The following is a 13419-nucleotide window of genomic DNA, read 5'->3' as shown; positions in this document are numbered from 1 at the left end:
TTGAGAATGAACCCGCTCAGATTTCAGCCATTCACAATCAACACAGGCTCTTTCTATTGTTAGCTGGTTTCTATTTATACATAATGATCTAAGATCCATAAAGGCTTTGTGACACGTAAAGAAGAGGCAGGTGATTTCAGTTTGGTAAGTTGATCCGAACGGTTGAAGTTAGCCCATGTTAGACATGACAGACGGTTCATCCAATCACCTGCCAAGTGTTCTTTTTGAAAATGCCTGCCCTTTTCCAATCAGTTTCTCTGGAAGGCCCCTGGTGTGTCGGGTCACGATGGTTTGTCATTCGTAAAAAGTCGGTCAACGGGAAGAAAAAGTTTGGGAAACTCTGGTGTAAGTACAGCTAAAAGTACAGACTTGAAAATCTACTCGTTACTTCCACCCCTGGTTCTGAGGGGAAACTCAGATGACATATGAAAATAAAAAATAAACCACATAAACCCATACTGTCTTTATGTTATTGTTTTAATTTGTGCATAAGGTTATTATATTCATACTTGAGTGATGTAACACAATCATAGTGGGTTTGGATTTGGATTTGGGTCAAGAATGAGTATTTCTGCTGTTTAACAGGAATTTAACAGGCTTGAAAATTGTGTTACATATATCAAAACAGCGTGGTCATATGACATAAGTCACAAGATTTGATTAAGCATTCTGGGAATGTACTGCACACACACACACACACACACTTGGCCAGCACTAATACCAGGATGACATGCCTTTAGATCCTCAAGTAGCTCAAACTTTGACTAAGTCTAGCCACCTGATAGTCTACTGAATGGGAGGTAGAAGACACATGTGATGTCCTGTGCAATAAATTTGATTTTTGCACGAGACTCTCCCACCAGTGATCAGTCCACACCCTCTAATGAGCGTCAACATACTGCAGTATAGGATCACGATGAACTACAGGAGTTAAGTTTTTACATTTACATGAATAAAAAGCTGATTCATCATCCGGTCTTTGTGTTTCCCACAGCTTTTATCTTTCTGGGTTATCAGTTTGAAACCAGCCCCTGACCCGAGGAAAATCGGCCTGTATGAACAACCAGTGTTGAATTTCACCCACCCATCAGTGTGACAAATACGCGATTTTTACGCATTTGTAATCGGACGTGCATATCTGTCGGAGCTCAAGAGAAGCATCTCTAAAGTGTCTTACTGACACTAAAACTGAGGAGGGGATCTTTGACGGCAGGACTGTCGCTTCAGGCAACAGCTGGACGATGAGTGAGAGCTGAGTGAAGCCGAGCGAAAAAAAACCCCACAAAAACAGCCAAAATATCGCCGGAAATCAAACAGTTTGATCTTCAAAATTGAAGCGTGGCATTTGTGAAATCGTGTAAAAAAGAGGCAGGTGAGTCGTGGCTTCATTTTGCTTTTTTGGACAATTTAAAATGATGTTTTTCAGACACGTTTTTTGAAATCATATCTTTGTGGATGCTTTTTTGCTTTCAGCTTCCTTAAGAATATCCAGTTATGCAGGGATGCTTTAAAACAAACATTTAATATAATGCAGAATATTTTAAGTCTTACCATGAAAATTTAATCAGCGATTTGATTGGGTGTGAATGCTGAAAATTCAGTTTAGCTCAGCTAAATGAAGCAGTTCAGTTCAGCACTGAGCATACTTTTTTCAGCTATTCACTCTTTTTCTATAGGCCTACTTATTCTAAAGGCAGGAACTCCATTCAAACCATATAATGTTCCGCATCATTAATACAGTATGAGGTTAACCTCATTCATACTATTTAGACTCTGTCTCACTTTTCCCAACTTTTTATACTTTTTCAACTGCATGTACTATTAAAGCCAGAAATTTAGTTTGGCACCAGCCTTTCAACAAACTTTAAAGGAATAGTTCACCCAAAACTGAAAATTCAGTCATTATCTACTCATTCTCATGCCGATTGAAAGTTGTGTTTATTTTGTTAGTCTGCAAAACACTGCTGGAGTTTCACAGGAAAATAGTGTTGCAGAATCTCCTAAGCAATGAAAGTGAATGGTGACCAATTTTCAGTTGTTGAAAAAACAACTGGAAAAAAAAACTAAAATGCGTCCACACTTCCCGTCTAGTATAGTCCAAGTCTCCTAAAGTCCCAATTTTTACATTTGAAAACTAGTCACCACATTTTCATTTTTGGGTGAACTATCCCTTTAACACATTTTTCATACATCAGCTTTCGCACGCAGCTATGCAGTTTGGCGTCAGCTTTTCAGCATCCAGCGGTCAAGCTCTTCAGAAACTGATATCTCTGGTTGATTCATCCAGTTACAGCTGGCACTGAACTGCAATTGTGCTGTGCGCCTCACCTGGGTTTTATTTTGAAACACCTTACCGGAAGCTTTGTTTCTCACTATGGCCGCCTTTACGCTTCTGTCCTCACAGACAGGAGCCGGGCCGCTGGACGATGGCGTTAACGGGGCTGCTGCTGCTGGAGTTGGGTCTGTACGCCAGCTGCTTCGTCTGTGGGATTGTCACCGCCGCATCCGTCACCATAGTACAGGTGACTTTACTCACAATTGTCTTTTTAAAAAAAACAACAAAAACCACTAGCCTGATCAATATGCGTCTTTTCTCTCCATCCTCTTCCGGGTAGTCTCAGTTTTTCCAGTGCGTGTGTCCGTGCGAGAAAGTTTCAACTTCATCAGAGAGAGAACCAAAACGAAAAATCACATCAGAGGATGTATTTGTTGTACTTAAGTGCGCAGTAAACCTCATTTTAATACATTTCTGTCTTAAAATTGGCGTTATTTCACGAAAGTTTTTTGTGAAATTGAATATTTATAGCTTTTTTATGCTGTTTCGCTAATATATTTTACACAGCAGCATTTTTTTTAAATAGATGTCACGTATCATTCATTTTCAAAAGTAGGACGAGAGCAGCTAAAGAAAGACGTGCTTTCACTTTGAAACATCCCTTTCACTTATCTGTGTTGTTGCAAGTCTCTGACACATTTCTGTTTCCTTTCTTGTGATGTAAGACTAATACATCACATTGTATTATACATTACAGATAGTAACCTATCAAACACACTGTAGAGTCATTTTTAAGAATTATAGGAACTCTGTTAACATCCCCTCCACTTAATTTAATTAGCTGCGCTCATTTTGCGCTTGTAGTTAAAGACACGGTGAAAAATAACACTTAATTGTAAGTTTAAAACGAACTAAACGTCGCTTTCTCTTCGTAATTAATCAGGAAATGTGAGAGCTTATGAGAATGCGCGCGTGCGTAAATGTTGATGTGCGCGCGCGAGAGAGAAATAACACAGTCATGTGTCCAGATACACATCATGTGACCACATGGTCCTCGTGCCCAGTTATTCTCCCCGCTTCTTTATACAACTCAGATGCTTCAGTTTATGTCTGCTGTGTGTGTGTGTGTGTGTGTGTGTGTGTGTGTGTGTGTGTGTGTGAGTGAGTGTGTGAGCGTGTGTGTGTGTAAAGTCCTAGTAAAGTGTGAGTGTAGACCTGGTTTATGGTTAGGTTTACGTTGGGTTTAGATTCAGGGTCAGGGTGAGTCTAGATGAAATGAATGTAAGTCAATGTAATGTCCTCTAAATATGTCCTGATGGCAAATAAATATGACACGTATATTAAATTTGAACATTTATGTTACATTTTTCTGTTTTGTAGTTGCAGTTGTAACAATGTAACAAAAGGAGCTCATTGAAACTATGTAACAAAACTGAGAGAATTAAATTAAACAAAATAGCAAAAAGGAATTAATTGAAAAGACAAACTAAATTTCCAAATCTCTCTTTGCTCTCAGGGTAATTTCGGAGGTCGGTGCATGCTGTATGGACTCATCAACTACAATGCATCAGCGGGCGTCATTGAAATCAAGACCTCCAGCTCCTCGTCTCTGTGCTACTTTGTGTCGGCCATATCAGTCATGGTGGCGGTGGTGTGTTTCTCCCTGTCTCTGTACTGGCTGTACAGTTTCTGCATCGACGGGGAAATCAGAAGGTAACGGCAGACGTGTCCGTGTGTGACCTCTCAAACCGCCGGCTTTCGACGCTGCTTTAGATCAAACAAACATTTTTTTTGTGGGATCCTCAGTCTTTGTTGTCTATTTTTGCTGCTCGCTGTGTTGGAATGCTTTACTAAAAGTGGCAGCAGCTGCAGCTCACAGCTTCCAAACACAAATCAAACTGCACTGTGATTATGCACAATTTATGTCATGTTATATTTATGCACAATGTGCTGCTAACACACTGTTCTTACTTTATAACTCTGTATTCTTGAACTTTATCATTTGTCAGTCGTGTAAAAGCAAACTTTACTTAGCTTGAAGGCAACTTAAATTTAATAATTCCAATGGAATTGAACAAATATTTATGTTTTAGGGCTGCCAATGCATATATAAATGTATAATGTAATATAAGTTTAAGTGTATGCCATATTCAGAATATTTTCACTGCTGTTGCCATCAAACAGCCTTTTCCAACAGGAAACTGCCATTACATAAGCCAAATATCACTCTCTCCAATCCAACCAGACTCCACTGTGAAAATTAGTAATTTTACCTTGCAGAACTCTGGAGTTTAAGATCTACCACCGCCTCAATCGGTTAGTTTGTTTTTGTTATTGTGTGACTTCTGTGCTTTAAAGGGTCAGTTCAGGTTCACCAAAATCATCCAATAACACAAACAAACTAACAGATGTAGGCAGCGGTAGACCAGCAGCTCCTGTGTTCTGAGAGGTAAAATCAGTGATTTTGCCAGTGGAGTCTGGTGGAGAGATCAATATTTATCTTATATAACAACAGTTTCCTGTTCCTGTTTTCTAAATACAGCGTACACTTAAACTGATTTAGAGCTTTTCTAGGTGGGCCTTTTCTGACAGGAAACCACTGTTATATACTCATAGAAAAAAGGGTTCCCAAAGGGTTCTTCCTTAAGGGCTGAGGTTCTACCCAGAACAAGAAAATTTTGTTCTGAAGAACCCTCTTTTGAAGAAAGGGTTATTCAAGGATTCTTTGGATCTGTATCTCTGTAAAACCCTGTGCATGTTCCAGATAAAACCCCTGGAATACAAAAATGTTCTTGGTAGAACCTCCTGTGTGGGTTCTAGATAAAACCATGGAATATGAAAAGGTTCTCAGTTGTCAGTTCCAAGTGCTACCTTTCACAGACGTTCTACATATAACTCTTTCTGTTGGGTTCTAGGAAGAACTATCTGAAAGGGTTCCAAATTGAGCCTTGATCATTTAGCGTGCTTGAGAAACAAAGTTGGACTTACAGTAATATTGCTTGTTAAAAGTTATATTGGTCAGGACATTGTCCATCTCTACTCCAAGGTTGTAATTTTATTCGCGTGACACAATGAAACAGCAGCATGTGACGCTCCAGCCACCCGGACTGATAAAGTTTCATAAAGCAGGTTTGTTTCATTTGGTTTTACTCTGAAGTTTTTTACTGTAGATTTACAGCCTGAACGACATCCCCGCTGCTGATCACAAAGAGGACATGGGTCGTGCATAGTCATATGTTACACACAGTTCTTTGGCATCATTTCCTCCTTTGTTCAGAGGTTGAAATAACACAATATTCATCTGTTTCTCTTTTCCATTGCTTCACAAAAAAGCTCACAGCGGGTTCTCACGCTCTTTCTGTTTATTCTGCTCTCTGCAGGGAGCGCCTGTGGATGAACCTGATCATCGCTGTCTGCGGCGCCTTCCTGTTCTTCCTGCTCATCTCGGGCTGCATGTTGAAGATCGGACGCGACACGCTCTGCAACTCGGTCATACCCGCCGTTCCCAACATTACCAGGTGGCGCGCACATACACACACACACACACAGACACACACAATGCAGCCACAGACACGGGCATGTTCAGACACCTCCAGACAAAACCAAAACCTCCCACAAACAAGTCATAACGGAAACTACAAACAGCATTTGAAACACTGCCAGTGTTACTTCACGTTTGGGCGCTTTCTTCAAGCTTTTGTTTTTATATGCAAGCAGATACAGGTCACTTATTTCTGTGACTGTGATCATCTTACACTGGTCCCATGACTGGACTTTTCTTAAAAAGTGTCATCAGCGTTGTGCAAGCTGAAAAAAACCCTGAAATAATCATGATGTCACAGACTTTTTCAGCTTCAAATGACTCAGCTTGCATATTACTGCTGTGAAAGTTCAACACTTAAAGAGAAGGAAAGACCAGTGAAATGTCTGAAACTTATAAGATAATTTAAGACGTTCATAGGCTGCAGCTGCTGCTTTGTTCGCAGACTCAGTGAAGATTAAACACGTTAAAATTTTGATATGAAACTGCTACAATTTTACTGATCAAATACAATAATAAAATAATAAAAATGAGTACTGGAGCAATAAACAGTATTTTAAATATGCAATCAATGGTCGAAGCCAACCAAACTCCATTAACTTTTTGCTCAATTTAACCATTACAAACATCTACTCCTTCAAAAAGAGTATTAATGATTTCTTACAACTCATAAACAGACACTTAACTCATTCAGCGAACATTCAGCATTGATTTTAAGTGTAATAAATGTGAAACGGGCAAAAAAAAAACCATACGTTCTGGCCTGCAGGGGAAACGGTAGGGCAATACCAAACTTTTAAAATTGATATGATACTCATACTTTTTGCTACAATTTTATCAATACTGATCATTTCCTAAAGAAGAACTATGTTAGACCCTTGGATTCAAAAATGAGTACTGAAGCAAGAAAAATTAAATTTTGCTCAATTTAACCGTCACAAACCTCTGCTCTTTCTAAAAGATTATCAATGATTACTTACAACTCAAAAACAGACACTTAACTCATTCGGCGAACATTATTTAAAAGGAGAGCATGCTGGATATGTTTGATATTTTGAGGGATTTTTGGCATCTAAAATGTTTCCTGTTAGCTACTGTTAGCACCTGTTTGAAAGGACACACAAGAAAGGTTGAAACTCGATTATCTGCTCATATCTATTTTCTAACGTATGTTCTGTTTTCTGTCTCTGAAGATGTGAGGAGGCCCAGAATGTAAAATGGGCCAGTCCGCTTAAAGGAGCGAGGTTCTACAACAGCCTACACAAAGCCGAGGTCAGTGAGCTTCATTCAAGTTTTTTATCTCATGTTTAGAAAATTACATGGGTTAACAGCTGTATGTAGAGGGTGACTGAGCGTGACCTTGTCTGTCGTCTCCTCCCCGACTCCCCCTCAGACGGCAGTGTGGGTCAACTTCTTCTTCTGGCTCATCATCGGGGTTCTGGTGATCATTCAGAGGCGTCAGAGCTCCGGCTCGAAGATAATCGTAGGAGGGCCGGCCGGGGGGCTTTTCGGCGACCCTGGGGTGACGGCCGCAGAGACGGAACCGTTTTTCAACCGTCCCGCGAGGCCACAGTGAGGATGAGTGCTGCAGATGACTTACAAAAACACACACTTTAGCACAACACGTGGGAGTCGGTGTGGAAAATGGGTAAACACATCCTGATAGTTAAGTGAACAGTACATTTTTCCTTATATCATGGATCTCGTCATAGTAAGTTGTGATACCTTTGTGGACTTCAGGATTTTATGGCGCTTAGGTACAATAGAAACACTGTTCACCGACGAGGATGGGATTCGAACCCACGCGTGCAGAGCACAATGGATTAGCAGTCCATCGCCTTAACCACTCGGCCACCTCGTCTGATACACTCAAATTTATAAAACCAACAACACGTCAGAGTTTGTCAGGGCGAATCAGTGGCTGAATGACCAAATAATCCAAAGATTAAACTGTCAGTATCTACTTTTACCCATTTCCCACATCTTACCCACTTTACCAAAGCCATTATAGATGTCTGACTACTGGATCACACTGAAAGAAGCGTGTAAGTGTTTCTGTTTACATAACCAACAAATGGAAGAGTTTTTATTGGCAGGCATTGATTTATTTTTATTTTATTTCATCAGTTTGCTCAATTTTATGTTTTTGATGTGGGCGGCAGATGTTTCCTATGTAAACAAAACATTCTACATAACTAATTTTTACAAATTATTAACTACATGGTCCTCAAAAGCTGTATTTTATTTAACCCACTGAAAAGTTGGTATTGTTAGTGCCTTTATGTCAGCGTTTTGTTACCTGCCAGGAAAAGAAGAAAGACTGAGTATCATGTTGTAACGCTAAAGGTTTATTATTATAACAAGACGTTTTTCTCGTTAAAACAAGATATTTTCACATTAGTACGAGATGCCATGTATGTTATGTATATTATGTTAATGTTAATGTTAATGTTAATGTGATAACTTATATTGTTATAACAGGATAATGTTTTATGCAGTAAGTTATCACGTTATTAGTTATCACATTAAAGTTATCATGTTGACAGTAGTTTTATTTGTATTTTATAATAATATCAAAACATCTTGCTACAGCGTGAAAAACATCCTGTTTGTTATAACAATAAACCTGTCAGGTTATAATGTGATACTGATCTGTTTTTCTTTTTCTGATGCAGCAGCAAAGCCCAAAGTTTCATTTCTGTGAGTTTTCTTTACTCTTTATTTATGATGAATTTCTTCAATTGACACGGAGACCAACTGTCTCTTTTTTCTTTATTTTGTCTTCAAATGTTTAGTCGTTTGATCTTCCATAATTCACTCTCAATATGTGACCAGAGACCCTTTTTTTTACCCAACAACAGGAATAACACTATATTACAGCATGGGAAAAATATTTGAAATGTATTTTTACTTTTACATAGGATAAATGTGCTCCCATTATAACTTTTACATCTAATATTCAGTCCAGGTTCACTCACAGGTGCCTGTCAAATTCTTCAGTCTGATCCCGTCTTTGCTGTGTTGAACCATAAACGCTGTATGTCAAGAAATCAACCACTTGTGATGCTACTTGATACGTGATGTGCTCCGTTTTAAACCAATAAACCAAAGAGTTGATACACAACAGCCCCAATGTGTTCAGTGGTAATGTGGTTCAGAGGGACTGGAGACGTGGTGATAGATGATCTGAAGTGTGTCTCCATCTGCTGGTTGATAACAAGTAAAGAGTCACTTCTTGTACCAGAGAAACATTTATGTCATGTGTTATATGCAGCGTATTTTAGTGCCAGTTCACTCTTATTTAATGATTACAAAAGTGACATTTTTATAAGTATTTGGACAAAGTTGTGTCATGCGTCAAAATCATTTTATTGCTTTTACACAATAGATACCAGACACAGCTTAGCCTGTCTGCCACTGTAGCCTGCTCTCTTTCTTTTATCTACTGAGTTAGCATTTTAAGTTTCCCTAAGAGAAAGTATTTAGACTTCTCTACAGATGTTATTAAAACTTCTAACTCATCTGTCTTTGCTCTGTCTTTTGTATGTTTCAATTTCTGTTTCAACATCATTATCAGTGATAGAAAACCAAAAGTTTCAAAGTTACTCAGCTTGCTGAGGTGAGAAAAGTAGTGTTGGTTGCTAGGTAACAGACATAAAAGTTGATAAGTGATGTTGGATTAAATATTTAGGATTTCCTAACTTGAGATAAGATAGGATGAAGTGTATTAAGACATAACCTGAAATAAAGAATCATTACTTGGCCTCCAGACATGAGAATTCCCATGAGATTATTTTGTTCTGAAGTGGACCGGAGCGTGACCGAATGAATCACCAGCAGTTGCCTGACAGATTAAAATAGACAGTCTGATGAGCCTGCGATTACAACATGTGTCTAATCTCTGTGGATTACCTGACCTTGCTTGAGCCCTGAGGTAGAGAGAGGAAGTTAGGAGAGACGGGACCAGGAAGAGGGAGACGGAGCACCAAAAGAAATAAAAGAATATAGAAGACTTTCTGGCCTTTTTCGAGGAAAAACTGTAAGTCAGCTTCTAAGAACCACCTGCAACATCTGTGTCTAGGGTAAACCCCCTACCTGATGTTACGATCTGTTTTTTTTTCTTCTTCATATATACATATATAAACAGGAAGCCTGTAAAGGATAACCAAGAGGAAAGAGCACTGGAGAACACTGAGGACTGTCCTCAACTCGAGTCTCAGAAGACGACCACAAGGCTCGAGATAAGCTTGACTCTGCAGTCTGTGGTAAGACATTTTCACATCCTGTTTGGCTGTTTTATTGGGCTGCTGGATAGAAAAATAAGCTACAACAAAACTCAAACATATCTCAGAGAAAATAAGAAGAGTAGATTGAAAAAAAATGATAGATGGGACGGGGATGGTAGGATAGGACTAAAAGAGAAACACAGGGAAGAGCGGTGGACACTGCAGTGTGAGCTAAGCCATGATAAGCCTCTTTAAGCTACTTCACTCTCCACAGATCAAATGTTCTCTTTTAAACCTGTTGATCTGTGCTGGACTTCTGACTGCGAGCTATTGATTCACTTTATCTGATTTTTTGGCAGGAGGGCCCTAAATTACTGCCAAATCAGACAGAGAACAGAGCAGGGTCCTTAAATCTCAAAAACCGAACCATAAGAGAGCCTTTCAACTGGACTAACTGTCCGTTTTCAAGCATCTGACTGCTTAAACGCTCAATTTCAAGCTCACACACTCCGTTTTGAAGGCCTTTACACACCAACAGTGAAGCAAATAAGCAGCAAATAAGTAATAAATAACTCGGGAGCGAAATGTAGCCATGCCTGACTATTCACATCAAGTGTGACTTGATTTTGCTAATAAATTTTTAACCACAAAGCACCCTACGGCATTTCAGCGCTGTCTTTTGGGCTAAATCTGTTTGGCTCATTGTAGCTTTTATTTAGCCCAGAAATAGACGTTGAAACTTTGCCCACATTTAATCTGTCTGAGTTGGTTCAAATGTGACTTTTATATGTGAAATGTCCAGTTCCAGAGCTGCTGTTTTGACCTCTGACCTCAATCCGTCCCTCTGTCTCTGTCCAGGACATGTCTGAAAACCAGTGTGAATCAGTGGCCGTGAGCGTGGAGTCCCTCCTGCACGATGCCAAGAGGATGCAGATGCAGTGCCGTGAGCGCAGCGAGCAGCTCTCCATGGCCGCCATGCAGCTCAGGGTGGAGTCGGCCGCCCTGAGGGAGCAGTGCGAGGCCTCTCAGCTCGACATGGCCCGCATCCGCCGGCAGCTGGACGAGCTGTTGGACACCAAAAACGCCTTCGAAGCCAGGGAGAGACAGGCGCGTAAACTCAGCAAGCAGTTGTGAGGAGATGAGGAAGAAGAGGGGGATAGTGATGTCATGAATAATGCTTCATTGGCACCCAGGAGGAGGGAGGAAAGTGGGGGTGAGAGGGGGAGGAGAAAAGGTTCTCTAGAAACTCTGAGGGGAAGAAATGGACGAGGAAAACGAAAAGCTGGGGGAGGAAAGAAAGAGAGAGAACAGAAAGGAGGGAGGGAAAATATGTGTCAAGAGAAAGAGCAAAGGAATAAAATGTAATCTGAGCACAGCAACAACTTAAAATAGGCACTGGAAAGTTGGTGTCAACCTCACTGGATCACAGGTAGTAGTTCAGGACAGGATATTGTCGAGGATAGCAAATTTACCTTGACATTTTGTTGAAAACAACATTTCTGAAGACCTTGTTCTGGAGAACACAGTATCAGAAGACAAAGAAAAACACAGCTATCGACACTGACAGCTCTGTATCATTCCTTTTCATTTTTGCTGCTATTTGAATACGGTGCACATGTAAATACGCATAAAAATGTCCTGTCTCTCCTCTTTCCCACTTTTCATCTCAAATAAACACTGTCCAAATACATTCTTGCCTCTCGTATTTCTTCACCTCATCTTTTAGCTTCATTTCCACATTCTTTTTATGCTTTATGTGGCCTACACTCGACTATCTACTATATATCAATGTGTATGTGAGGTAACTGCGTCAAAGTTGATAAAAAGCAATCAATGTATGCTTAGGAAAAGGCATGTTTTTCCAACATTTATCCCTATATACCTGAATGCCTCACAAGACTCTTTAAATCTGAAAAAAAAAAGCTATCCACTGAGCTCACAAATCCAGTGACAGTGGAGATGATGGTTTGCACAACTCTGCACTACCAGAAAGGGAGGGCATACCAGAAAAAGTTTTAAAAGTTTTGTCTATTTAATCTTTCTCCTCTATTTTAATTTTTTAAAAATTATTATTATTTAGAGTTTACATTTGTTGTATTAGCATGCGTATAGTTGAAATAGATTGTTCCCCATGTAATTATTAATCAGAATGCAGGGAAAAAAAGGAAAACAAATAATTGCACACAAATCAGAAAACACGTAAATAATGTTTATCTGATTATCACACGCGCGCGCGCACACATGCGTCAGTAATTGTCATGGTAACAGAGTGATGGTCCAGCAGAGGTCATATAAAAGGCTGCAGGTCAGTCTGATTTCTCACTTTTCATTTGGATCTTGACCCGAGTTGACCTGTTCAAAACCCAGCCTGGGGAAAGATGACTCTCTCCGGAGAACTAGAAGAAACTATTGGAATATGGATTTTTATTGAAAAACACTCAACTTCTGTGAAAAACCGAAGAGCCTGAAAATCAGTAGAGCACTAATGACAGAGGAACACCTGCTGGAAGGAGTCGCCCCTGTGCAGGTAAGACAACTTTTACATTTGTTCTATCATTTTCGTTATCGATTCATGCCCCTAAAACATTCAAAAGCTATTTATCAGGAAATAAATCTGTGCCACTTGTTGAATTTCGAGGTGGACACTTAACATGTTCGTCAGGCCTGTTGAGGAAAAAAAAATAATTTGGTGAAACAAACTTTTACTCGACTATTTCTCCGTGTAAAATGATTAATTTGTGCACAGAATGTCTTAAATATCCCGGGACACGCGTGGAATTAATTAACAATCAGTGTAGTCATTTGAAAACGCGGTTATTTTGGTTCGAGAGCAATAAATTGTCCAAAATTTGTATCAAAATCATGGAAAAAAAAGATGGCGACCGGGCCAAATTCCATAGAATGCTAAAATGTGTTCTTCTTGTGCACCATGGAGACGATGGAACGATTAGAGCCGAACGTCAAGACGTCATTACGTCCACGTAATCACAACAGGGTTCGAATGGCTTGGTTTTGATTATTCAAGCTTATTGTGTGTTGGAGCTGATGCCGAAAAGTTTATCACACTTAATAAGGGAGTAGAGAACTATTTGTCATCTGCGAGAGAATATTAACTACTGATTTGATCTGCACAGAGCAAGTCACAGGTTTGAACAGTAGGTGTCGCCACCACCAAAGAAACAAAATCACACTGCACACCAAAATTATAAAAATGTACAGCACCACTCAAAAGTTTGGACATAATTCTCATTCAAGGTTTTCTCTTTATTTTTTTAAATAAAATATATTTCAGGTTATGGCAACATTGTGCAAAACTGTCATCAAAGAAAATGGTGGCGACTTTGAAGAATCTAAAATATCAAAAAGCAAAAACTTGC

The 13419-nt window shown here is 39.5% G+C and overlaps 1 protein-coding gene, 1 long non-coding RNA gene and 1 other non-coding gene across 3 annotated transcripts; 2 read left to right on the top strand and 1 right to left on the bottom strand.

Moving 5' to 3' along the window:
• The first annotated feature begins 967 nt into the window (after positions 1-967).
• Positions 968-8942, top strand: tmem179ba (transmembrane protein 179Ba). The gene is made up of 6 exons (XM_084712697.1): positions 968-1372; positions 2405-2522; positions 3792-3988; positions 5656-5793; positions 7010-7088; positions 7210-8942. Exons 2-6 carry the CDS (start codon positions 2427-2429, stop codon positions 7390-7392), a joined length of 693 nt encoding a protein of 230 aa, XP_084568823.1. The 5' UTR covers positions 968-1372; positions 2405-2426; the 3' UTR covers positions 7393-8942.
• trnas-gcu (transfer RNA serine (anticodon GCU)) lies at positions 7596-7677 on the bottom strand. The gene has a single exon. It is a non-coding gene; the product is annotated as a tRNA-Ser (tRNA).
• Positions 8943-9376: 434 nt separating the features above from the next.
• LOC146305525 (uncharacterized) lies at positions 9377-11732 on the top strand. Its single transcript, XR_014769093.1, has 3 exons — positions 9377-9855; positions 9964-10081; positions 10901-11732. It is a non-coding gene; the product is annotated as an uncharacterized LOC146305525 (long non-coding RNA).
• The last annotated feature ends 1687 nt before the right edge of the window (positions 11733-13419 follow it).

The sequence above is a fragment of the Lutjanus erythropterus genome, chromosome 23 (assembly GCF_056507025.1).
Source record: "Lutjanus erythropterus isolate fLutEry1 chromosome 23, fLutEry1.hap2, whole genome shotgun sequence".
Taxonomy (NCBI): Eukaryota; Metazoa; Chordata; class Actinopteri; order Lutjaniformes; family Lutjanidae; genus Lutjanus; species Lutjanus erythropterus.
Note: the sequence above shows the minus strand (reverse complement) of the source record. Positions and strands in the feature narration are given on the sequence as shown.

Excerpts from the sequence above, each read along its gene's own strand:
- tmem179ba (XM_084712697.1), top strand. The coding sequence starts at position 2,427 with ATGGCGTTAACGGGGCTGCTGCTGCTGGAGTTGGGTCTGTACGCCAGC. Across the intron at positions 5,794-7,009 it reads GCCGTTCCCAACATTACCAG|ATGTGAGGAGGCCCAGAATG; the intron begins GTGGCGCGCACA and ends CTGTCTCTGAAG. Across the intron at positions 7,089-7,209 it reads ACAGCCTACACAAAGCCGAG|ACGGCAGTGTGGGTCAACTT; the intron begins GTCAGTGAGCTT and ends ACTCCCCCTCAG.